This window comes from Pristiophorus japonicus, unplaced genomic scaffold (genome assembly GCF_044704955.1).
Source record: "Pristiophorus japonicus isolate sPriJap1 unplaced genomic scaffold, sPriJap1.hap1 HAP1_SCAFFOLD_94, whole genome shotgun sequence".
Lineage (NCBI taxonomy): Eukaryota > Metazoa > Chordata > Chondrichthyes > Pristiophoridae > Pristiophorus > Pristiophorus japonicus.
Genome location: NW_027254868.1, coordinates 664640 through 692168, shown reverse-complemented (window position 1 = coordinate 692168; position 27529 = coordinate 664640). Strand labels below are relative to the sequence as shown.

General features: G+C 42.9%; 1 protein-coding gene across 1 annotated transcript in view; it reads left to right on the top strand.

Moving 5' to 3' along the window:
- LOC139257944 (zinc finger protein 850-like) overlaps positions 1–27529 on the top strand; it is a gene marked incomplete at its 5' end in the record, with an annotated part of 812458 nt that overhangs the window by 768847 nt on the left and 16082 nt on the right. The window contains one exon of the mRNA XM_070874689.1: positions 21457–21847. Coding sequence (XP_070730790.1) covers positions 21457–21847 — 391 coding nt within the window. The remainder of the gene's footprint in view (positions 1–21456; positions 21848–27529) is intronic.

Below are 27529 nucleotides of genomic sequence, written 5' to 3'. Positions count from 1 at the left end.
GTGCGGGTAGGCATCCACTGAAATCTATTTCATTCTTTCCTTTTCTCGGGATTTTTCACTCTCGGTGCCTGGTGAACATTTCATTTGGTGTTGAGGTGGAAGATCATGATCCAATTGAGTGGTGGAGCAGTCTCAAGGGTCAGAATGTCCCACTCCTGCTGCTAATTCTATATACTTATATTCTCTCTTGCTTTTTCTTCGTAGCCCGGGATTTTTCTCCAGTCATCTGTTTTATCCAATTCCGTTTTGAAAATTACTATTTAATCTGCTTCCACCAACCTTTCAGGCAGTCAAATTCAGATTACAACAACTTGCTGCGTAAGAAAAAACTTACCTCGCCTCTGAATCTTTTGCCGTTTATCTTAAATCTGTTTCTTCTGGTACCGTCCATTCCGCCACTGGAAAATGTTTCACCTTGTTCTCTCCATCAAAACTGCTCATAATTTTGAATCCCGCTATTATGTCTCCGATTCACCTTCTCTGCTCTGAGGAGTAAAATCCCAACTTCTCTTTTCTCTCCGTGTAACTGAAGTAATTCATTCCCAATACCTTTCTAGTAATTCTCCTCTTTCATCGTTCCAAACCGTTAATACGCCAACTAATGCGTGCTGGCCAGAATTGGGAATAATTTAAATCACGGAATAATATTTGGCCAGTTTTTGCAGTTCCCGAAGTTATTTAACTGAAATTTGCTATTAAAGTACGGGAACAGGACACCGGTACAGGAATAATGGACCGAATGGCTTCCTGCTGCACATGCAAGATCCCATGACTCTGTGAGCGTGCGAACGTCAGCAAGGAAAGGTTTTTCTTGGAAAAAATCGGAGTGTCCATATCAGGCTTACAGCTCCCACGGTCGCACCGTGTGCCGGTCATTTAATTAAAGACAAATACTTATCTAAACCCACAGAACAAACCTCCTCAGCTGGTAGAAAGGAGTAAAGTATTTAAAACTTGCCCAGCGCATTTATCACTCTGGCTGTGGGTGGAGTGAAAGGTTGCACAGTCACAGTCATTTCCAATTTAATTCTATGAAACTGTTTTTGCTGACTGAAGCATTGCAAATGTTACAGCTTTGAACAAATAGGGACTGGGATAAACCTGGCAACTACAAACCTCACAGTCTAAGGTCAGTGGTGAGGAAACCTTTAACGTCAATAATGCTTGGCAAAATTAATTGGCTATGGGGAACAATGCGATAATATATGAAAGTCATCTAGCATTTGATAAAAGGCAAATCGTGTTTGTCTAACCGGATCGCATTCTGTGCTGAATTAGCGGAGTGTGTTTCTGATGCTACTGTGCTTGATGTTGTGTACCTGGACTTTCAACAGACTTTCGACTTGTAAGCAAACCTAACTCCCATGGGATTAAAGGGAGAGTGACAGCATTGATCCAAATTTGCCAAAGGGTCATAAGGCAGAGGGTTGTTTCTTCTAACAGGAAGGAGGTACACAGCGGTGTTACTTGGGACCACGGCACATTATTATCTCCAGTACTAAAAATAATTTGGGTGTAAAAGACATAATTCAATGGTTTCAGAAGATAAAAATCTCGGAAATGTAATAAAAAATAAGTTAGCTGAGAACATAATTCAGGAGGATAACAGACTGATAAAATGGGCAGATACGTGGCCGATAATATATAACACAGTAAAGTTTGAACTCATATATTTTGGTAGAGACAATGAGGGGAGACACTATATACTAAATTGTGTAATTTAAATGTGGTGTATGTACACACAACATTGAAAGTAACAGGACACGTTGAGAAGGCTTCTAAGCAGTATGAGTTAATCGGATTTATTTACACATAGAATAGAAAGCAAAGACGGTGTGTGAAACATTTAAAACACACTGGGCCTCAGCTGGAGTATTTTGTTTAAGTCTGGGGACCACACGTTGAAGGATGCTAATGCCTTCGACATAGTGCAGAAGAGATTCAGTGGAATGGTGCTAGGGATGAGGGACTTCAGTTACATTGAGGGACTGGAGAAGCAGGGGTTGTTCTCCATGTGCAGAGAAGTTTCAGAGCAGATGTTCATCATCATAGGCAGTCCCTCGAAATCGAGGAAGACTTGCTTCCATTCTAAACATGAGTTCTCAGGTGACTGAACTGTCGAATACGGGAATTACAGTCTCTGTCACAGGTGGGGCAAACTGTCTTTCAAGGAAAGGGGGGAGAGTGGGGTGGCTGGTTTGCCGCAAACTGCTTGTTTTCTGCCTGCTCTCGGCGATGAGAATCGAGGTGCTCAGCGCCCTTCCGGATTCTCTTCCTCCACTTAGGGCGGCCTTTGACCAGGGACACCCAGGTGTCGGTGGGTTGTTGCATTTTATACTCAAATCCTCTCGCGATGAAGGCCAACATGCCATTGGCCTTCTTCACCGTCTGCTGTACCTGCAGGCCAACTGTCAATGACTGATGTACAATGACACGCAGGTCTCGTTGCACCTCCCCTTTCCTAATCTGTCACCATTCAGATAATAATCTTCCTTCTTGGTTTTGCCACCAAAGTGGATAACCTCACATTTATTTACATTATACTGCCTCTGCCATGCATTATCCCACTCACATAATCTGTCCAAGTCACCCTGCAGCCTCTTAGCATCCTCCTTAAAGCTCACACTGCCAACCAGCTTAGTGTCGTTTGCAAACTTGGAGATATTACGTTCAATTGCTTCGGCTAAACCATTAATGCATATTATAAATAGCTGAAGTACCAGCACTGAACCTTGCGGTACCCCACTAGTCACTGCCTGCTATTCTGAAAAGGATCTGTTTATGCCTCCTCTTTTCTTCCTTTCTACCAACCAGTTCTCTATCCATGTCAATACATTACCCCCCATAACATGTGATTTAATTTTGCATACTAATCTCTTGTGTGGGACCTTGTCAGAAGCCTTTTGAAAGTCCAAATACACCACAACCACAGGTTCTCCCTTGTCCACTCAACTAGTTACATCCTCAAATAATTCTAGAATATTTGTCAAGCTTGATTTCCCTTTCATAAATCCGTGCTAACATGGACCGATCATGTCACTGCTTTCCAAATGCGCTGCTATTACATTTTTTACAATTGATTACAACATTTTCCCCACTGCCAATGTCAGGCTAACCGATCTATAATTCCCTGTTTTCTCTCTCCCTCCTTTTTTTTTTAGAAATTTGGGTTACATTAACAACCCTCCAATCCATAGGAACTGATGCAGAATCTACTGAATGTTGGAAAATGACCACCAATGCATCCACTATTTCTAGGGACACTTCCTTAAATACTCTGGGATAGAGACTATTAGGCCCTGGTGATTTATCGGCTTTCAACCCCATCAATTTCCATAACACAATTTCCTGACTAATAAGGATTTCATTCAGTTCCTCCTTCTCACTAGACCCTCGGTTCCCAGTATTTCAGGAAGGTTATTTTGTGTCTTCCTTCGTGAAGACGGAAGAAAACTATTTGTTCAATTTGGTCTGCCATTTTTTTTCCTCATTATAAATTCATCTGATTCTGACTGCAAGGCACCTACTTTTGTCTCTTTCTTTCCATATATATATAGAAGCTATTGCTGTCAGTTTTTATGTTCCCTGCAAGCTTACTCTCATACTCTATTTGTCGCCTCCTAATTAAAGTCTTTGTCGTCCTCCTGCTGAATTGGAAATTTCTCCCAATCGTCAGGTTTGCTTCTTTTTCCGGCCAATTTATATGCCTCTTTCTTGCATTTAAAATTATCCCTAATTTCCCTTGTTAGCTACGATTGAGCCACCCTCCCTGTTTTATTGTTCCGCCAGACCGGGATGTACAATTGTTGAAATTCATCTATGTGATCTTTAAATGTCTGCTGTTGTAGCTTCTCATCCCGCACTGAGATTATCAGCTTTTACTGTATGACTAAACAGCTTTCAGTTCCTACTTTGCACAGCCAGCTAACAAACTAATGTCGATTTCTCATCTTCCACGGGACATATTAATGGTGGCAGATGGACTAAGTAATTGCCATTTTTCATAATTTGATTGAATTTAATGATAAGACATAGAACCAATGCATAATATTTCATAGCTGATGTGTCAGCTCTGTCTGAATGGGTACCACTGTTGCCTGTGTGGAAGAAGGCTCTGCGTTTAAGCCCAACATCCAGGCCAACACTCCCAATTACATATGGAGGTTCTGCTGCACTGTCAGAACTCTTGCATATAAAACATTAATCAGAGGGCCCTGTTTGCTCTCTCCGTAGAAACCCTATTTTCCAAGAAGAAGACGGGATTTCTTCCGATGTCCAGTCAATATTCAACCCTTAACCAACATCTTTGATAAATAAACAGATTATCTGCTAATTTGCACATTGCTGTAATGGGAGCTTGCTGTGTACAATTTTTCTGGTGCGTTTCCTCCATAACAACATTGACTACATTTGACAAATAGTTAATTGGCTGTGAAGTGCTGTGGGACTTTGAGTAATTTAAATTGCGATATAAATGCACGCCTTTCTTATGATTTCGACATGTAATTGTTCGTACAGAATATCACCAATAGTCTCCAACTGCAGTGATAGCGTAAACTTGGCACGTCTCCATTTCAAATTCCAAATCAGCAGTTCACCAATATTCTGCAGAGAAACACAAAATCTGCAAGTATACATCAAGTTCAGCAAAGGTTCACCATTGACATCTTTCATAGATTTCGTCAATGTTTCATAACTACTGCTGTTTGGCCCTAACTGCAGCCTTTGATCTCATACATATCATCAGTATTTCCAACTGATGGGCAATTCTCTCCACAACCATGAGGTAAAACAACAACAACAATGTATATAGCATCTTTAATGTAGTGACACGTCCCAAAGCGCTTCACGGGTGTATTATGTGAAAAAAACATTTGAAACCGAGCCGCATAAGCAGAAATTAGTTCAGGTGACCAAAAGCTTTCAAAGGGGATATGTTTAAAGGAGAGTCTTCAAGGAGGAAAGAGCGATAGAGAGGTGGAAAGGCTTAAGCAGGGAGTTCTAGAGTTTGGGGCTAGGCAACAATGGTTGAGCGATTATCATCAGGGATGCTCTCGAGGGCAGAATTAGAGGAGCGCAGACATCTTGGGGGGATTGTGGGGCTGGAGGAGATGACAGAGATAGGGAGGGACGAAGCCATGGAGGGATTTGAAAATAAGGATAAGAATTTTGAAATAGAGGCGTTGCTGAACCAGAAGCCAATGTAACTCAGCGAGCACAGGGTTGACGGGTGAGCATAAATCAAACAGATTCTAATGACCAAATCGATGGAATGCGGTTAAAATGTGAATTGACCAACGGGTGGTGCCTCATTAGGAAATCCTTTCGTTGAGCGAATCCAAAGCCACCATCCTCACAGGAACCATATGGAATTTCCTAATTCTACTGATGAGTTAATTCGCACCCTGCTTTGCCTGTTTAGAAGGGTATGGAAGGATGAGATCAAGTGAGTGGGAGTGGACTGATGTGGAGCTTGAACACCGCGCACACCAGTTATGGGAAATGATCAGTTACTGTGCTGAATCTTCAATATTTCTCTGTGTCTCTTCCATATTGTTGATAGGAATTTAATTGTCATCTGAGTTTCCAAGTTAACTATCAAATTTGGCAAAAAGTACAAAATTGTGGCATTCCTATTGGAAGTACCCCAGCTGATAAATATAAGATCAGTTCACAATTGCAGAAGGGTAAAGTTCTTCATGGTAAATAGCGAAAGGGCAACTGAGTAGTTTCTATTGCCAATAACTACCTGACCCCTTGAGGTGGACACCACCCAGGACTGTAAAATAAGGAAGGAGCGACTCTATCTCTCCTTGCTGCAGTGGGCACCGGATTTTAGGAACATAGGACAGGAAGAGCATATTCAGACCCTCGATACTGTAATATAGCCACAGGAGGATGCAATACTGCCCTTCAATCCTATTTCATAGGAAAAGGAGCAGGCCATTCTGCACCTGAAGCCTGTTAAATAGGAACAGACATATGCTGTTCAGGCCCTCGCTACTGTTATATAGGAAATGGAGAATTACTTTTTGCCCCCACAACCGCCTGCCGGAGCCTGCTACATAGCAACAGGAGGATGCCGTTCAGCTCCTCGAGCCAGTTTCATCGGAACAGGAGGAGGCCATTGACCCCTTCACACCTGTTACATATGAAGAGGAGGAGGCCATTTAAATTTTTCGGAACACTTACTGAGGAACATCAGGATGCCATTCAGTCCCTCGCAATGTTTACATAGGAAAAAGAGCCGGTTAATTACCCGCTCATGCCTGTTACATATGAACAGGAGGATGCCACTAACTCGCTCACGTCTGTTACACGGGAACAGAAGGAAGCTGTTCAGCCCCTCGAGCCTGCACCACCATTGAGATAGATAATGGCTGATCGATATCTCAATTGCATTTTTACGCTTTTATTCCAAATCCCTCAAAATGTGTCCAACATACATCTATCCATCCTGTAATCAAATGCTTCCTATTGGCCTCCTCGGTGCTCTTCATCTTTGTGCCATAACTGTGTACATTTATACAGAAATTTAGCCCATAATCTCATACTCCTTTTCAGTATTTCAATTTAAGGCTGCAATCCACCATAAAAGTTGACAGTCTCTTTGGGAACTATTAAGAAATGACCATTTCATTCTGATCTTAATCCACACAGAAGGGGTAAAACAGGATGCAAATGAACTGAACACTTGCATTGGATAAGGACATCTTCGCCCAATGAGAATAGTGGTATGGGATTTGTTTACATGATTGAGGTCGCCAGTGGTCATTGAAACATATAAAGAACGAAGCCCTATTTATAAACATGATTCACAATATTAGATCATCCCAAAGTGCTTTACAATCAATTCAGCGCTTTGTTTTTAAGAGTGTAGTCAATATTGTAAATGGGAAACACGGCAGCCAATTTGCACAGAGCAAGCTCCCACACATAGCGATCTGATCATAAACTGTTAATCTGTCTTTTTTAATTATGTTAGTTGAGGGATAAATGCAGGCCAGAACACCAGGGTGAACTCTTGTGCTCTACTTGCAATAGTGCCATGTATCATTAAAGTCCATCTGAGAGTGAAGTCTGGGCCGGGTTCTCCCGAATCATTCAAAAGCCGGAATTACTGACAGAAGAGCGCTCCCTCAATACTGTCAATGGAAGTGCCGACCTAGAATATGTGCTCAACACTGTGCAGTGGGATTTGACCCCACCACCTTCTGACTCAAAGGCCAGAATGACGTGAACGATGTCAACCATAGGGACATTATCTCTGGATCGAAAGGCTTTGGGTTCAAGCGCCTCTCCAGGGACCTGTGCACAAAGGTTAGACCAACACTCCCAGTGCATTATTGAGGGAGTGCTGCGCTGTCGCTGGTGCTGTCTTTCAGATCAGCTGTTAAAACGAGGGCCTCGTCTGCTCTCTCATGTGAACGTAAAAGCTCGTATGGCAATATTTTCGAAGAAGAGCAGGCGAAGTCTCTCCGGTTCCCGGTCCAATATTGATAGTTTTCTCTAATTAATCTAAAGCAGATTATCTAATCATTGTCGCAATCCTGTAGTTGGAGGTTGCTGAGTTCAAATTTGGCTGCCGCATTTCTTACATTGCAACAGTGACAGCAATTCAACAATGCATACTTTTCTGTAAAGCGCTTTGGGACGTCCTCAGGACATGAAAGACGCTGGGCCCTGGAGTCTGCGCATGATCTTTCGAAGAGCAATCCAGTTAATCCCACTCCCCAATCTTTCACCATAATCCCTGCATTTTTTCTTAAATTATTTATACCATTCCCTTTTGAAAGCCACGATTGAATCTGCCTCCACCGTTCTATCAGACAGTATATTCCAAATTCTAACCACTCTTTGCGAGAAATAAATTTTCCTCCTGCGGCCTCTGGTTCTTTTGACAACCTCCTTAAATCTGGCTATCGACCATTTAGAGCTTTGACACAGTTTCGCTTTATTTACTCTATCTAAATACGTCATAATTTTTAACACCACTATCAAATCTCCTCTTAGCCCTCTCTGCTTTAAGGATAACAAGCCCAGCTTCTCTCGTCTATCACAATAACTATAATGCCCCATCCTTGTAACTATTTTAGCCTTCTGTACCCTCTATAATAGTCATGTTCTTCCAAAAATGTGCTCCCCAGAATTGGACACAATTCAGCTGGGGCAGAACTAATGTCTTATATAGGTTCAGCAAAATATCTTAGCTTTTGTAATCTATGCTGCTACTAATAAAGCGCCGGATCCCATTTGCTTTGTGAACTTCTCTGCTAATTTGGCCAGCCAAAATCGAACATTAGGAACTGGAGAATGATTTACTGTTCTCATGTCACACCTGCCCGCCAGAGCCTGCTAAAATGCCAAACATTTATGAAAGAACTCGCGCAGGTCTCTCTGCTCTTGCACCTCCTTTAAAAGTGTACATTTCAGTGTTTATGGTCTCTCCTCATTCTTAGTACCAAATCTATTCCCCCACACTTCTCTGCTTTGAATAATGTTTGAAATGTGCCCGTCTATTCCATCAGCCCGCCGATGTGTTTTAAAGTCTATCACTATCTTCCTCACTGCGAACTACACTTCCATGTTTTGTATAATCTTCAAATTTCAAAAATATGTCCCCCGTGTTCCCAAGAGCAAGTCAGTAATGTATATCAGAAACAGCAGGTGTCCTGGCAATAAACCCTGGGAATGCCACGTGATTACTCTATCTTACGTTTCCTTTTATTTCTGCTTTTAGTTTTTAATACGCAACATTATCAAACCTCTCCCACTGAAGGGATTGCTTAATCTTGACACGTCTCAGTTTCAGTTCCATCTAAAGTGTTCAACAAGATGATATTTTTACAAAGCAAAGCAGAATCTGCACGTTCACTTGAGGTTTCACCACAGTTCTGCTTTGAGATCTTTGGCAGCTTTTGTCAAATTGTCATAACTAGTTACATTATTGCCAAAATGCAGCTTTTAATCTCATGCACATTGTTAGTATTTCCATCTGATGGGGCAATTCTCTCCGCAACCGGGGCATATTTATCAACGAGATTATAATGATCGGGAAGTGTAATTGGACCTAACCAGGGAGTCCAGTGTTTGAGCAGATACAAGCCCAACATTTTTAAAAGGCCAAGATTGCATTTTTCAATTCAAGCATTCAATTAATTCACATTGTGCTTTGTGTGTTTAGAAAGTTATGGTGATAGCGTTAGATGTAGATGGCTGGGAGAAGGCTCCTGCGCAGCTTAAACACTGACATGCTCCAGTTGGAGGAACTGGTCTTTCACTGTGCTGTACGTTGGGTGTAAGTATATCTTCAATATGGTTATTGCGAACCATTTATGGTCATGTGAGATTCCAAATTAAGATTCGAATTTGGAAAAGGAGTAGAGAATTATGGCATTCCGATTGGAGGTAGCCTGGCGGATGTGATGAAGGTCAGTTCCCAAATGAAGAGGGCACTGCTCTATATGGTAAATGGTAATTGGTCTTCTGAGTAGCTTTTATTTCCAATAACTACCTGATCCCTTCAGGCGGTCACCACCCAGGACATGTTAAATAAGGAAGGAGCGATCGTATCTGCCCCTGCTTAAGGGGGAAACCATATGCTCACTCACAATTATAACAATATTGAAACAGCAGGAGACCAATCAAACCCTCGATATTGTTACATAGAAAGAGGAGGAGGCCATTCCGCTGATCGATACTGTTACATAGGAAAAGGAGGAGGCAATTCTTCTCCTCAAGGCTCTTACACAGCTACACAATTAGTTTGCTCTGTCCCCCGATACATTTACATATGAATTACAGAATTATTTTTTGCTGTCCCGTCACGCCCGCCCGCCAGAGCCGGCTACAACTTCAAACATATTGGGAAATTACACCCCAGTTCTCTCTGCTTTTGCACCTATTTAAGATTGCACAGTTTAGTGTGTATGGTCTCTCCTTAGTCTTCGTACCAAATGTATCACCTCACAATTCTCTGCGTTGAATTATATTTGAGATGTGTCCGTCTATTTCACCAGCCTCTCTATGTCTTTTTAAGTCTATCACTATGTCCCTCACTGTTTACTACACTCCTAAATTTCCTATCATTCGCAAATTCCGAAATTGTGACCTGTAGCCCCAAGATCAAGTCAATAATGTATATCAGAAACCACAGTGCTCCGAGTAGTAAACCTTGGGGAACGCCTCTCAATATGTCTATCTTTCTTTTGTTTTTATCTCAAATTTTAAATTTTACTGTACAATACCACCAAGAGTCCCCACTGAACTAATTGCTTAATCTTGTCACATCGCAGTTTCAATTCCATTTAAAATTTTTAGACAGCATGATTTATTTGCAAAGCAAAGCAGACTCAGTACGCACACAAGAGGTTTCACAACACTTCGGCTTTGAGATCTTTCACAGCTTTGACAAATTGTCATGACACATTGTTGCCAAAATTCAGCTTTTAATCTCATGCACATCGTTAGTATTTCCATCTGATGGGGCAATTTTCTCCGCAACCGGGACATATTGATCATCGAGCACTGGGGGTGTAATTTGCCAATATGTTTGGGAAGTGTAAATCGACCTAAAAAGGGAGTCCTGTGCTTGAGTAGATACAAGCCCGCCATTTTTAATGGGCCAAGATTGCATTTTTCAATTGAAGTATTGAATTAATTCACATCGTGCTTTATCTGTTTCAAAGATTATGGTGATGTAGTTAGATTGAGACGTGCAGCTTAAACTCTGGCGTGCGCCGGTAAGGAGAAAGGGCCTGTCACAGTGCTGCACGTTGGGTGTAAGTATATCTTCCATATGGTTATTGTGCGTAATGTAAAGGTCATGTGAGATTCCAAGCAAGCTTTCAAGTTAACCTGGAAAAGTAAGAGAGTATTATGAATTCCGATTGGAGGTAGCACGGTTGGTGAAAAGATCAGTTCCCAAATAAAGATGGCACTGCTGCTTATGGTAAATGATGATTGGGCCCCTGAGTAACTTCTATTTACAGTAACTATCTGAGCCCTTGAGGTGGTAACCACCGAAGGCCTGTCAAATAAGGAATTAGCGATCTTACCTTTCCTGGCTCCAGGTGTACTCCACATGCTCATTCACACTAAAAGGAAGATAGGGACAGGAGGAACGTTCGGCTCATAGATACTGTTACATACGAAAAGTCGGAGGCTGTTCCGACACTCGATACTGTTACAAAGGTACAGCAGGATGACATTCAAATCCTCGATACTGTTATGTAGCAAAAAGGAGGTCATTTTTCACCGCTTACATAAACAAACAAATAGGCTGCTCTGTCCCCCGATATTGTTGCATAAGAGCTGGAGAATGTCTTTCTGCTCTCCTGTTACGCACACCTGCCGGAGCTTGTTAAAACTTCAAACATTTGTGACATCACCCCCAGGTCTCTCTGCTCTTGCACCCATTTAAAATTGTACAGTTTAGTGTGTATGGCTTCTCTTCATTCTGAGTACCAAATGTATCACCTCACTCTTCTCTACTTTGACTTATATTTGAGATGTGTACGTCTATTCCACTAGCTTGTCTATGTCTATTTAATTCTATCACTGTATAACTCACTGTTAACTATTCTTCTAAGCATCGTATCATCTGCAAATTCTGAAATTGTAGACTGTACCAAATAATTAATTTATATAAGAAACCGCAGTGCTCCTAGTACTAAGCCTTGGAGAACGCCACTCGATATGTCTATATTTCTTTTGATTTTATTTCAACTTTTAATTGACAGTGCACAATATCACCAAGAGTACCCACTGAAGTAATTGTTTAATCTTGGCACCTCTCAGTTTCAGTTCCTTCAAGATGATTTTTTTTGCAAAGCAAAGCAGTCTCTGCATGCACACATGCGGTTTTACGACAGTTTCCGCTTTGAGATCTTTCACAGCTTTTGTCAAATTGTCATAACTAGTTACATGATTGCCAAAATTCAGCCTATAATCTCATGCACAGTTAGTATGGGGCAATTCTCTGCGCAACCGGGACATATTGATCAACGAATTTCAAATAGCAATATTGAAACATTAGGTGATCATTCAATCCCTCGCTACTGTTACCTAGAAACACGGGAGACCATTCCGATCATCGGTATTCTTACATACGAAAAGGAGGAGGCCATTCCGATTGGAAGTAGCCTGGTGGATCAGAGGAACATCAGTTCCCAAACTATCCGATCCATTCTGGTGGTCAGCCTAAAGAATGAGCGATTGTATCTGTCCTGGTTGCAGGGTGAGACCACATGCTCACTCGCACTAATAGGAACATAGGAAGATAAGTAGACCATTCAAACACTCGATACTGCTCCACAGGAAGTGGAGAATACATTCTGCTCTCCCGTCATAGCCGCCTGCCGGAGCCTGCTACAATGTGAAATAATTTTGTAAGAACTCCCCCAACTTTCTCTGCTGTTGCACAGCCTTTAAAATATTACATAAGAATGTAAGAAATACGAGCAGGAGTAGTCCCTTCGGCCCGTCGTGTTTGCTCCGCTATTCAATAAGATCATGGTTGATCTGATCATGGACTCAGCTTCACTTCCCTGCCTGCTCCCCACAACCCTTTATTCCCTTATCCGTCAAAAATCTGTCTATCTCCACGTTAAGTATATACAATGACCCATCCTCCACAGCACTGGCCAGATAATTCCACAGGTTTACTGTGCTCTGAGAGAAGAAACGTTTCCTCATCCTTGCTCTAAATGGGCGACCTCTTATTGGTGAACTATGCCCCTAGTTATTGATTCTCCCACGTGTGGAACCATCCCCTCTGCATCTACCCTGTCGATCCCCCTCAGTGTCTTATGATTCAATAAGATCACCTCTCATTCTTCTAAACTGCAATGAGTATAGTCCCAACCTGCTCAACCTTTCTTCATCAACCCAATTATTTATAATCTATGTTAACGACTTTGACGAAGGGATTGCGACAAAGATGGGAGGAAAAACAATGTGTGAGGAGGACACAAACAATCTGCAAAAGGACATAGACAGGTTAGGTGAGTGGGCAAAAATTTGGCAGATGGAGTATAATGTTGGAAAGTATGAGGTCAGGCACTTTTGCAGAAAGAAAATCAAAGAACAAGTTATTATTTAAATGGAGAAAGATTGCAAAGCGCTGGATTACAACGGGACCTGGGGATACTTGTGCGTGAAACCAAAAGGATCTTATGCAGGTACAGCAAATGATCAGGAGGCCAATGGAATCTTGGCTTTTATTACAAAGGGACAGGAGTATAAAAGCAGGGATGTCTTGCTACAGCTGTACAAGGTTTTGGTGAAGCCACACCCAGAATACTGCGTGCAGTTTTGGTTTCCATACTTATGAAAGGATATACTTGATTTGGAGTTCAGAGAAGGTTCAACAGGGTGATTCTGGGGATGAAGGGGTTCACTTATGAGGAAATGTTAAGTAGGTTGGGCCTCTACTCATTGAAGTTCAGAAGAATGAGAGGTGATCTTGTCGAAAAATGCAAGATTGTGAGGGGCATATCAAGGTGGATGCTGAGAGGATGTTTCCACTGATGGGGGAGACTAGAACTAGGGGGAATTATCTTAGAATAAAGGGCCGTCCATTTAAAACAGAGATGAGGAGAAATTTCTTCTCTCAGAGGGTTGTAAATCTGTGAAATTCGCTGTCTCAGAGAGCTGTGGAAGCTGGGACATTGAATAAATTTAAGACAGAAAAAGACAGTTTCTTAAATGATAAGGGGATAAATGGTTATGGGGAGCGGGTGGGGAAGTGGAGCTGAGCCCATGATCAGATCAGCCATGATCTTATTGAATGGCGTAGCAGCCCCAAGGGGCCGTATGGCCTACTCCTGTTCCTATTTATTATGATCTTATGTTCTTGTCTTCCTATAGTTCAACCTCTTCATCTCAGGAATCACCACAGTGAGCCATCATTGAACTGCCTCCATTGCAAGTATAACCCTCGTTAAATAAAGACTGTACGCAGTAGTCTAAGGCTGCCCTCAGCAATACCCTGTACAGTTGTAGCAGCATTTCCCTGCTGTTATACTCAGTCCTCCTTGCAATAAAGGCCAACATTCCATTTGCCTTACTGATTAATTGCTGAATCTGCACACTAAATTTCTCTGCTTCATGCTCCGTCAGTACTGCAGCATTTTGTAATCTCTCTCCATTTAAATATTTGCTTTTTATTTTTTCTGCTAAAGTGGATAACCTGATTTTCCCCACATTATACTCCATCTGCCAAACATTTCCCTCTCACATCGCCTGTCTATATTCCCTTGCAGTTTTTGTGTGTCCTCCTCATAACTTGCTTTCCCACCCATCTTTGTATCATCAGCAAACTTGACTACGTCACGCTCGACCACCTCATGCAAGTCATTACTATAAATTGGAAATAGTTGAGGCCCCAGAACCAATCACTATAACACCCCACTCATTACCGTTTGCAAATGACCCATTTATCCCGACACTCTGTTTTCTGTTAGTTACCCAATCCTCTATCTATGCAAATAGAAACAAAGAAACATAGAAAGTAAGTGTAGGAGTAGGACATTCGGCCCATCCAGCCTGCGACCCTATTCCATATGATCATGGCTGATCATGCAACTTCAGTACCCCATTCCTGCTTTCTCTCCATACCTCTTGAGCCCTTTAGCCGTAAGGACCACATCTAACTCCCTTTTGAATATATCTAACGAACTGTCCTCAACAACTTTCTGTCGTGGAGAATTCCACAGGTTCACAATTCACTGAGCGAAGAAGTGTCTCCTCATCTCATTCCTAAATTGCTTACCCCTTATCCTTAGACTGTGCCCCTTGTTCTGGACTTCCCCAACATCAGGAGCATTCTTCCTGAATCCAACGTATCCAATCCCGTCAGAATTTTACATGTTTCTATGGGGTCCCCTCTCATTCTTCTAAATTCCAGTGAACATAAGCCTAGTCGATCCAGTCTTTCTTCAACTGTAGTCCTGCCATCCCAGGAATCAGTCTGGTTAACCTACGCTGCACTCCCTCATAGCAAGAATTCCCTTCCTCAGATTAGGAGACCGAAACTGCACACAATACTCAAGGTGTGGTCTCACCAAGGCCCTGTACAACTGCAGTAAGACCTCCCTGCTGCTATACGCAAATATGAAGGCCAGCATGCAATTTCCCTTCTTTACTGCCTGCATGCCTACCTTCAAAGACTGATGTACCATGACACCCAGGTCTCGTTGCACCTCCTCTTTTACTAATCTGTCACCATTCAGTTAATAAACTGCCTTCTTGTTTTTGCAACTAAAGTGGATAAACTCACACTTATCCACGTTATACTGCATCTGCCATGCATTTGCCCCTTCGCCTAACCTGCCCAATTCCCCCTGCAGCTTCCTAGCATCCTCCTCGCAGGTCACACTACCACTCAGCTTAGTGTTATCTGCAAAGTTGGAGATATTACATTCAATTCCTTCGTATAAATCATGAATGTATCTTGTAAATAGCTGGGGTCCCAACACTGAACACTGCGATACCCCACTAGTCACTGGCTGCCATTCTGAAAAGGACTTGTTGATTCCAACTCTTTGCTTCCTATATGCTAACTAGTTCACTATCCACTTCAATACATTACGCCCAATACAATGCGCCTTAATTTTGCACACTAATCTCTTGTGTGGGACATTGTCAAAAGCCTTTTGAAAGTCCACATACACCACATCCACTGGTTCTCCCTTATCTACTCGACTAGCTACATCCTCAAAAACTCTAGATTTGTCAAACATGCTTATCCTTTCATAAATCCATGCTGAATTGGACTGATCCTGGCACTGCTTTCCAAATGCGCTGGTATTACATCTTTAATAATTGATTCCGACATTTTCCCCACTAATATATTACCCGAACCCCGTGAGCATTTATCTTGTGCAGTAACCTTTTATGTGGCACCTGATCGAAAGCCTTCTGGAGATCCAAATACAGCACATCCACTGGTTCTCCCTTATCCACGCTGCTCGTTACATCACAAAAGAACCCCAGCAAATTTGTCAAACATGATTTACCTTTCCTAAAACTATGCTGACTCTGCTTGACTGCATTATACTTTATGCTTTTACAAATGTCATGCTACTGCTTCCTTAATAATGGATTCCAGCATTTTCCCAACGACACATTTTCGGCTAACTGGTCTATGGTTTCCTCCTTTCTGTCTCTCTCCTCTTTTCAATAGCGGGGGGCGGCGGGGGCGGGGGTGGGGGGGCGCGGTTACTTTTGTGTTTTTCCAATCCGCTGTGACCTCTCCAGAATCCAGGGGATCTTGACAGATTGCAAGCAATGCATCCACTATCTCTGCAGCCAATTATTTTGTGACCCTAGCATGCAATCCAAAACGTCCAGGGGTCTTTTCCATCTTTAGTCCCATTATTTTACTGACTACGTTTCTTTAGTGATGGTGATATTTTTATTTTCCTACCTCCGTACATACGCTTGATTATCTATTATTGGGATGTTTTTATTGTCTTCTACCGTGAAGACCGATACAAAATATTTGTTCAAAGTTTCTGCCATTTCCCTGTTTCCCATTATTAATTCGCCATTCTCATCCTCTAAGTGACCAACGTTTACGTTAACCACACATTTCCTTTTTAAGTACCTGTAGAAGCTCTTACTGTCTGTTTTTATATCTCTGGCTTGTTTCTTTTCATCATCTAACTTTATTCTTTTTTCTTTTTATAATCGTCCTTTGCTGTTTAAAACAAAATCACAATTCTCTGGCCCACTAATTTTGGTAACTTTAAATGCCATTGTTTTCATTTGATATGATCCTTTACTTCCTTCGTTAGCCAAGGATGGCTCTCCCTTATCTTAAATCTCACTGAAATAAGCTTTTGATGAGAGTTACACATTATCTCCTGAACTGTCAGCCACTGCTTATCAACTTTAATCTATTTTGCCTGTCCACTTTTGCCAAATCTGCCTTACAGCTTTGTAATCGCCTTTATTTAAGATCAGGACACTGGTTTGAGATCCAGATTTCTCACCCTCCAACTGAAATACAAATTCAACCAAGCTACGATCACTCTTTCCTCGAGGATCCTTTACCATGAGATCATTTATTAATCTGTCTCATTACACAGTACCATTTGCAAGATAGCCTGCTCCCTGGTTGCTTCCCGAACATACTGTTCTGGAAACAATCCCGGATAACTCTATGAACTCTTCCTTACTGTTCCCTTGGCCAATTTGGTTTGTACAGTCAATATGAAGATTAAAGTCGCCCATGATTATTGCCATAGCCTTATTATAAGCCATCGTTATTTCTTGATTTATACTCTGTCCAGTGGTGTAACTACTGTTAGGGGGCCTGTACACTATGCCCGCCATTGACTTCTGCCACCTATTATTTCTTATCTCCACCGAAACTGATTCTACATCTTGATCATCAGGGCCAATATAATTTCTCATTACTGTACTGATCGCATGCTTAACTAACAATGCTATCCCACCTACTTTTTCTTTCTGTCTATCCTTCCGAATTGTCAGATACCCCTGAATATTCAGTTCCCAGTCTTGCTCACCTTGCAACCACGTATCTGCAATGACTCTCAGATCATATCCATTTATAGATATTTGTGCCGTCAACTCATCTATCTTGTTACGAATGCTGCGTGCATTCAGATAAAGAGCTATTAATTTTGTCTTTTTAAAATGTTTCCATGCTTTGACCCCAATTTCTGCTACACTTTTATTTGTATACATTTTCTCCCTTCCTGTTGCACTCTGATTAACATTCCCCCACTGCCACGCGGCACTATTGCCTTCTCCATGCTGTTTGACTCGTTACATTTCCACTCACCTGAACCCTCCACCGCCCCGCGCCCCACCCCCCCACACACACTTTAGTTGTAAGCCCTCTCTACAGCCTAGTTATTCAATTCGCCGGGACACTAGTCCCAGCAATGTTCAAGTGAAGCCCGTCCCAACTGAACAGCTTCCTCTTACCCCAGTACTCGTGCAAGTGCCGGATGAATTGAAACCATTTCTCCCACAACAGTCATTGAGTCACGTGTTCATTTGTATGATTTTATTGACCTTGTGAAAAGGTGCTCGTGGCTCAGGTAGTAATCCAAATATTGCTACCTTTGTAGTCTGATTTTTAACTTTGCCCTCAGCTGCTCATACTCTCGCAGCAGTATCTCTTGCATTGTTCTATCGATGTCATTGGTACCTTCCTGGAACACGACAACTGCATCTTCCTCATTCCATGACAAGCTCCTCTCCAGCCCAGAGGAGATGTCCTTAACCATGGCAGTGGTCAGGCAATGCAGCCTTCGGGCCTCACCCTCTTGGCTGCAGATAAAAGTATCTATCCCCCTAACTATACTGTCCCCTATCACTACCATATTCCTTTTTACTCCGCGCACTTGAATTGCCCCCTATACCACGGTGCTGTGGTCGGTTTGCTCATCCTTCCTGCAGTCCTTGCCCTCGTCCGCATAGGGAGCAAGAATTTCGTTGCTGTTGGACAATTGCAAGGGCTGAGGCTCCTCCATCACTACATAATCGGTCCCCATACCTGCCTCACTCGCGGTTATACCCTCTTGTCCCTGACCACGGACCAAATTTGAGTTAATTAATCTAAGGGGTGTGACTGCATCCTAGACACAGCGTCCAGGTAATTCTGCAACTCTCTGATCTGTTGCATTGTTTGAAGCTCGGAGTCCAGTTCATCAACATGGAGCTGAAATTCCTCGAGCTTCAAAAAGTGCTGCAGATGTGGTCGCCGTGGACCTCAATGGGATCAAGCAGATCCCACATGCAGCAGCAGTAACACATCTCAACCCCTGCCTTCTCTAATGTAGTTAATCAATTAAGTTCTCAAGTTTTAAACATTTACTTTTTAATACCGGCTCTTAATATAAACCAATGCCGAAGAAAAGTGAGAAACTCAACACCAATCACTTGCCTGTGACGTCACACTTGGTTTTCTTTTAACTTCTTTCCCAGGTGAGCTGTCGCAGGTTGGTCGAGCTGCTTTTGTGCTCCCCGCTGCTCGGCTGCTTTCGTGATGCTCAGGCCGCTGTTTTTGTAATCCCCGCTGCTCGTCTGATTGAAGAGGGCACTGCTCTTTATGGTAAATGTTGATTGGGCACCTGATTACATTATTTTTCCAATAACTACCTGATCCCTTGAGATGGTCACCACCTGTTAAATAAGGAAAGAGTGATTGTGTCTGTACTGGCTGCAGGTGGAGAACAAGCATTCATTCACACTAATAGGAACATAATAACAGGAGTAGACCATTCAGAAACAGTCACAAAGGAAGAGAAGGAGGCCATTCTGCACCTGTAGCCTGTTGCATAGGGATAGGCTATTTAGATCTGAGATATTGCTTTATAGGAAACAGGAATGACTTACTGCCCCGCTCCATGTTAGTTGGAGCCTGCAACATAACAATAGGAGGAGGCCATTCACCCTCTCGGGCCTGTTATATCGTAGCAGCAGGTGGCCATTCAACCTTTTATGCCTCTTAATTGGGAACAGGATGAGGCCATTGAGCTCCTGAGCTTGCCCCACCATTGAATTCAATATTTTCGGGTCTGTATCTCAATACTATGTTTCCACTTTTACTCCAAATCCCTCAAAGACTTAATCAATAAAAATGTATATGTCCCAGAATACCACTGTTCCATATTGCCCTCCTTGATACTCTTCATCAATGTTACATGTGTACATTGATCATAAATGTAGGCCAACAGTCCCAGTGCAATACTGAGGGAGTGTGGCACTGTCTGCGGTGCCGTCTTTCACATGAGACGTTGACCCGAGGTCCATGGCACTATTTTGGAAGAAGAGCAGGTGAGTTCTCCCCTCTGTCCTGATTATTGCTGATCCATCAACTACCATCACTGACAAACAGATGATCTGGTCATTATCATTTTGCTGATTGTCGGAGCTCTCTGTGTGCAAATTGGCTGCCGCCTTTCCTTCATTTCAAAAGTGACAGCACTTCAAACTCCTAAATTGGCTGTAAAGTGCATTGGGACGTCCTGAAGTCGTGAAAGGCGTTATATAAATTTGAATCTTTGTTTTATTTTTCTTTCGACATTTAATTGTTAGTACACAATATCACCAAAGGGCTCCCACTATTATTGGAACTTACTATCTTGCCACGTGTCAGTTTCAATCTACCTACACAGTTCACCAAAATGTTTATTTTTTAAGGCAAAGCATAACGTTCACGTACACAGAGGGTTTCACAGCAGTGCCCTGTTGAAATCTTTCATAGCTTGCGTCAAATTGTCAAAACCAGTTACATTATTGCCCAAGTTCAGTCTTTGATCTGATGCACATTGTCAATGTTTGCATCTGATGGGGCATTTAGCTCCGCAACCGGGAAATGTTGATCAACGAGATTGTAATGATCAAATCGATTGCTTGCGGTTAGGAAATGCATTGGCCACCGGGTGGCACCTCATTACAGAGTCCTGTGGCTGAGCAGATCCAACACCACCGTCCTCACTGGGACCAGATGGCCTTTTCCAATTCAACTATTCAGTTAATTCAGATCATGCTTTGTCTGTTTGGAAGGGTATGCTTACAGGGTTAGATCAAGGGGGTGGGAGGACGCTGGCGTGGAGCTTGAATACCGCGTTCACCAGTTATAGCAAACAGTCTGTTACTGTGCTGCACATTCAAAGTTCGCTATGTGGTTTCCATATTGTTGATGGTAGTATGTTAATTGTCAAATGAGTTTGGCAAAGGAGTACATATTTGAAGCGTTCGGATTGGAGAGGCACCAGTCAGTGTAGATCTGAACCCAGCCCGAATTGGTGGTGAAAACTGGGAGTGGAGGAGAAACAGTCGAGAAATGTGCGATGGGTTTGGATTTCAGCACAGCAGGAGGGACAATGTGTGGGACAGGCATTTACAGCTTTGGAAGAATGAGAGGAAAGATGTTTCATGGAAACTAGATGTGTCTATTCTGAATTTCTGTCTTGTACTGACAGTAATGAGTTTTGTTATCTCCTTTTAGTTTTCGAAGGTTAGATTTTCAGACAGGAAACACAAATCAAACATTGCGTCACGATCTAACAGAGTCAATCTGTTCATCAGGTCCTGAATATCATCGGCCTTTGAAAGTGGAAGGAGGAATGTTTGTCTGTTCTGCCTGTGGGTAAAGATTTCAAATATCACTGTGACTGGAAAAGCACTGTGACACACACACCTGAGTGAGTGTTCCAGTGCACTGCCTGTGGAAAGAGCTTTAGCCAGTTGAACAGCCTAAATGAACATTGCACCATTCAAATTGCAGAGAAAATGTAAACGTATTGTGTGCGTGAGTGAGGCTTCAACTGATCGTCCAAACATGGAGAGTTACAATGATACCCGCACCACGGAGAAACCGTGGAAATGTGGTGACTGTGGGAAGGGACGCAGATCCCCATCGACGCAGTCACACTGGGGAGAGGCCGTTCACCTGCTGTGAGTGTGGGAAAGGATTCACTCGATTAACCCATCTAAAGTCACACCAGCGAGTTCACACTGGGGAGAAGCCGTTCACCTGCTCTGAGTGTGGGAAGGGATTCCCTCGATCAACCCACCTGCTGACACACCAGCGAGTTCACACTGGGGAGAGGCCGTTCACCTGCTCTGAGTGTGGGAAGGGATTCACTGAGTCATCCACTCTGCGGAAACACCAACGAATTCACACTTGGGAGAGGCCATTCATCTGCTCTGAGTGTGGGAAGGGATTCACTCAGTCATCCATCCTGCTGACACACCAGCGAGTTCACAATGAGGAGAGGCCATTCACCTGCTCTGAGTGTGTGAAGCGATTCACTCAGTCATCCACCCTGCTGAGACATCAGCGAGTTCACACTGGGGAGAAGCCGTTCACCTGCTCTGAGTTTGGGAAGGGATTCACTCAATCATCCATCCTGCTGACAAACCAGCGAGTTCACAAGTGACTGCATGGGTTGGAATCTGCTGTTATTTCTGCTGTAAATAGCATACTGACTGAACCATGTTCATTCTGATAATTGGGGTTTGTTTCTGCTGATGTTAATAACCCTATAACTGGGCTGGACTTTAATATTCTGGATATATTGCTTATTGTGTTCTCGGGGCTGCAGTGTCAATTTAAGAAACGCTGTGTGTTATCTTTCCCCTTAATTCAGTGACTCTCAACAGAAATACAGTTTGGAATAAAGTTATGAACTTTTACTTCAATTTTAAATTGATATTTGGTACAAAATCTACAATAGTGTGTCAAAGTTTCCACTGAATAAAATCTCCAATTAGAAAGAGCTTGCTGACAGTTCTTACTGACTTGCACGTTGCACAGAGTGGTCCCTCCATTATCCACCAGAAAGAAGGGGAATGGGAATTGGTGGGGAATCCGTGTCCCCAAATGTTGCCACTCTCGTCTGGTGTAGCAATCCCCTTGGCATGGGAATAGAGACAAGTCCAGACCTAAACTGTGCGCAGTACTCCAGGTGTGGTCTTACCAATGCCCTGTACAGTTGTAGCAGGACTTCCCTACTTTTATACCATCCCCCAGCATTCCATTTGCCTATTGCTGTACCTGCATACTAACTTTTTGAGTTTCATGTACAAGAAACCCCAGATCCTTCTGTACTACAGCATTTTGTAATTGTCACATTTGAATAATAATTTACTTTTTTATTTTTCCTACCAAAGGGATAACCTGACGTTTTACCACATTATAGTCCATCTGCCAGATTTTTGCTAGCTCATTGGGCCTATCTATATCCCTTTGTAGATTATTTGTGTCCTCCTTGTAACTTGCTTTCCCACCCATCTTTCTATCATCAGCAAGTTTGGCAACGTTACACTCGGTCCCTTCATCCAAGTAACTAATATAAATTGTAAATAGTTGAGGCTCCAGCACTGATCCCTGCAGCACCCCACTAGTTACTGATGGTCAACCAGACAATGAACCAGTTATACCACCTCTCTGTTGTCTGTTAGTTAGCCAATCCTCGATCCATGCTGATATGTTACCCCCATACCCAAGAACTTTGACCTTGTGCAGTAACTTTTTTATGTGGCACCTTGTCAAACGCCTTGTGGTAGTCCAAATGCACTGGTTCCCCTTTATCCACCCTGTTCGTTACATCCTCAAAGATTTCCATCAAATTTTTCAAACATGACTTCCCCTTCATAAGTCGATGCTGACTCTGCTTGACCGAACTTTGTTTTTCCAAATGTCCTGCTACTGCTTCATTAATAATGGACTCCAAGACTTTCCCAACCACAGATGTTCGGCTAAGTAATTTCCCGCTTTTTGTCTGCCTCCTTTTTTAAATAGGAGCGTTACATTTGCAGTTTTCCAATCTGCTGGGACCTACCCAGAATCCAAGGAATTTTGGTAAATTACAACCAATGCATCCACTATCCCTGCCGTTACTTCTCTTCAGACATGAGGATGAAAGCCACTCCTCTTGCCTCATAACCCTGCAAATCTTTCCAACTCAAATATTTACCTCTTTTGAAAGTAACATGTGAATCTGCTTCCATCACCCTTACAGGCAGTGCGTTCCAGGCCATAAAATCTGGCTGCTCAATTTTTCCCCCTCGTGTAGCATCTGGTTCATTTGCCAATCACATTAAATCGGTGACGTCTGGTTACCGAGCATTCTGACACTGAAAATTCTTTCTCCTTATTAAGAGAGTTGATGGGCTGGAGGAGATTACAGAGATAGTGAGCGGCGAGGCCTTGGTGGGATTTGGACTAGAGGAGTATTTTAAAGATTGAGGACACCAGCTCTCTCTCCGATTGCAGAATGTGACTCACTGCGAACAGGAAAGGTTTTTGTTTAATGACTAAAGATGCATAATGAGGGTAAATCAATCTCTGTACATTTTAACTAACAGCAACACAGACCCCCGACAATGTAAATCGTTTCTCATTATAGAAGCATAGAAATTTACACGGAAGGAGGCCATTTAGGCTGACAGAGAGCTATCCAGCCTAATCCCACCAGACCAGTACCAGACCCCCCACCACACTCTCGGTGTAGAAATTCCCCTCTAAACCTCCTACCAATTACTTTAAATCCATGCCCCCTGGTTGTTGACCCCCCTCTGCGATCGGAAATAGGTCCGTCCTATGCACTCGATTTAGACCCCTCAAAAGTTTATACAGCTCAATAACGTCTCCCTTCAGCCTCCTCTGTTCCAAAGAAAAAAAACTGTTAAGTGAATTGCTGGGCTGGAGGAGGGTACAGAGATAGGCAAGGGTGATACTTTGGAGGAATTTCAACAAGTGAAGGAGTATTTTAAAGGCTGAAACTACCAGCCATCTCCTCCAGCACAGAATGTGACTGACTACCAATAGGAAGGCTGTTACTTTAACGACTACAAATGCATAATGAGGGAAAATCAATCTCTGTTCCTTTAACTAACAGTGACACGCTAAGAGGGAAATGAATGATCTTTTCAATTTTTATTCGACTTGGCACTGAAGTGCCTGGAACTCATAATAGGAACTCCAGGGAAACAAAATACTGACAAATGTTCACCTGTTACGTTGGCAAAACAAACCTCGATTTAACTGTGAAAAGATAAATTCTTTAAGAGGTGTTCGCACTGACTCACCTGACAGTCCGACTCAGGATCCAACCCTCAATCAGCGCGATTGGTCGCAGAACACGCTGCTGCCTTGGCCCACCTGTCATGTATTATACAGGTTGCCTGGGGTTGCATACTATCAGCAGACGGCTTACCTGTTGGAGTCCTAAGGGATCCCAGCATCCCTTAGGAGTACTGTATATAAGCATGTCTCCCACACTGTACCAACACTCTGGAGTCTGAATAAAGGAGCTGATGTCACAGTTAATCATTTTCATATAAATTAGCCAGAAAAAGCAGCAAACTGTGGACTGTAGAAATTTAGAATTCAGTAGAGGAGGATAAATGGTTTAATTAAGACGGGGAAGCTTGCTTGAAACATAAAAACTGACTGCAAAAGCGTCCATAGATATGTGAAGAGAAAAACATTAGTGAAGACAAACGTAGGTCCCTTGCAGTCGGATTCGGGTGAATTTATAATAGGGAACAAAGAAATGGCTGACCAATTGAACAAATACTTTGGTTCTGTCTTCACAAAGGAAGACACAAATAACCTTCCGGATGTACCAGCGGACCGAGGGGCTAGAGAAGGAGGAACTGAAGGATATCCTTATTAGGAGGGAAATAGTGTTTGGGAAATTGACGGGATTGAAGGCCGATAAATCCCCAAGGCCTGATAGTCTACATCCCAGAGTAATTAAGGAAGTGTCCCTAGAAATAGCGGATGCATTGGTAATTTTCCAACAATCTATCGACTCTGTATCAGTTTTATGGACTGGAAGATTGCTAATGGAACACCACATTTTTTTAAAAAGGAGGCAGAGAGAAAACGGGTAGTTATAGACCGGTTAGCCTGACATCAGAACTGGGCAAAATGTTGGAATCAATCATTAAGGATCAAATAGCAGCGCATTTGGAATGCAGTGATAGATTGGTCCAAGTCAGCATGGATTTATGAAAGGGAAATCATGCTTGACAAATCTTCTGGAATTTTTTGAGGGTGTATCTAGTAGAGTGGACAAGGGAGAACCAGTGGATTTGGTCTGTTTGGAATTTCAAAAGGCTTTGACAAGGTCCCAATGAAGAGATTGGTGTGCAAAATTAAACCACATGGTATTGTGGGTAATGTACTGATGAGGATAGAGAACTGATTGGCAGACAGGAAGCAGAGAGTCGGGATAAATGGGTCCTTTTCAGAATAGCAGACAGTGATTGGTAAAGTGCCGCAGGGCTCAGTGCTGGGACCCCAGCTCTTTACAATATATGTTAATGATTTAAATGATGGAATTGAGTGCAAAATCTCCAAGTTTGCAGATGACACTAAACTGGGTGGCGGTGTGAGCTGCGAGGAGGACGCTAAGAGGCGGCAGGGTGACTTGGACAGGTTAGGCGAGTGGGCAAATACATGGCAGATGCAGTATAATGTGGATAACTGTGAGGTTATCCATTTTGCAGGCAAAAACACGAAGGCAGCATATTATCTGAATGGCGGCAGATTAGGAAAAGGGGTGATGCAGTGAGACCTGGGTGTCATGGTTCTTCAGTCAGTGAAAGTTGGCACGCAGGTACAGCATGTTGTGAAGAAGGCAAATGGTATGTTGGCCGTCATAGCAAGGGGATTTTAGTATAGGAGCAGGGAAGTCTTACTGCAGTTGTACAGGGCCCTGGTGAGGCTCCACCAGGAATATTGTGTTCAGTTTTGGTCTCCTAATCTGAGGAAGGACGTTCTTGCTATTGAGGCAGTGCAGCGAAGGTTCACCAGACTGGTTCCAGGGATGGTTGGACTGACATATGAAGAGAGACTGGGTCAACTGGGCCTTTATACCCTGGAGTTTAGAAGGATGAGGGGATCTCATAGAAACATGTAAGATTCTGATGGGACTGGACAGCTTAGATGCGGGAAGAATGTTCCCAATGTTGGGGATGTCCAGAACCAGGGGATCCAGATTTAGGATAAGGGGCAGGCCATTTATGACTGATATGAGGAGAAACTTCTTCACCCATAGAGTTGTTAACTTGTGGAATTCCCTACCGCAGATAATTGTTGATGCCAGTTCACTGGATATATTTAAGAGGGAGTTGGATATGGCCCTTACGGCTAAAGGGAACAAGGGGTATGGAGAGAAAGCAGGAAAGGGGTACTGAAGGAATGATCAGCCATGATCTTATTGAATGGTTGTGCAGACTCGAAGGGCCGAATGGCCTACTCCTGCACCTATTTTCTATGTTTCTATGTCTACAGTACTCAGTTGCATTACTTTATTATGAGCATAACAATTGGCAACGAGATAATGAACAACCACGCGAACAACTACGGAACAATGTTGGTCTCGTGGAGAAATTCTCAGAAGGGGATGATTGAGAGGACTTCATGGAGTGACTCGACAAATACTCTGTAGTCAATGAGTAGAAGCCGATGAGAACACTGCCAAACGAGGGGTGATCCTCCTCACCGTCTGCCGGGCAACAACCTCTGGCCTCATGAAGAATCTTCTCGCTCCGGTGAAAGCAACAACCAAATCCTATGAAGAACTGTGTACGCTGGTCCGAACGCACCTAAATCCGAAGGAAAGCGTTCTGATGGCAAGGTATCAATTCTACACGTGTCAGTGGTCTGAAGGCCAGGAAGTGGCAAGCTACATCGCCGAACTAAGGCGCCTTGCAGGACATTGGAATTCGAAGGATTCCTTGAGCAAATGCTTAGAGACTTTTTTGTGCTTGGCATTGGCCATAAAGTTATCCTTCACAAACTGTTGACTGTTGACACACCGAATCTGAGCAAAGCCATAACGATAGCCCAGGCATTTATGGCCACCAACGATAACACTATAAAAATTCGCAGCACAAAGAGGTTTTGGCAAGCACTGCACACAAAGTAATGTCCTTTTCAGGCAGAAATGGATATGGCAGATTGTATACGCCTGCGGCGGCACGTCCGCTGATGACCCAGAGTCTGCCATCAATCATTAATGCAAGG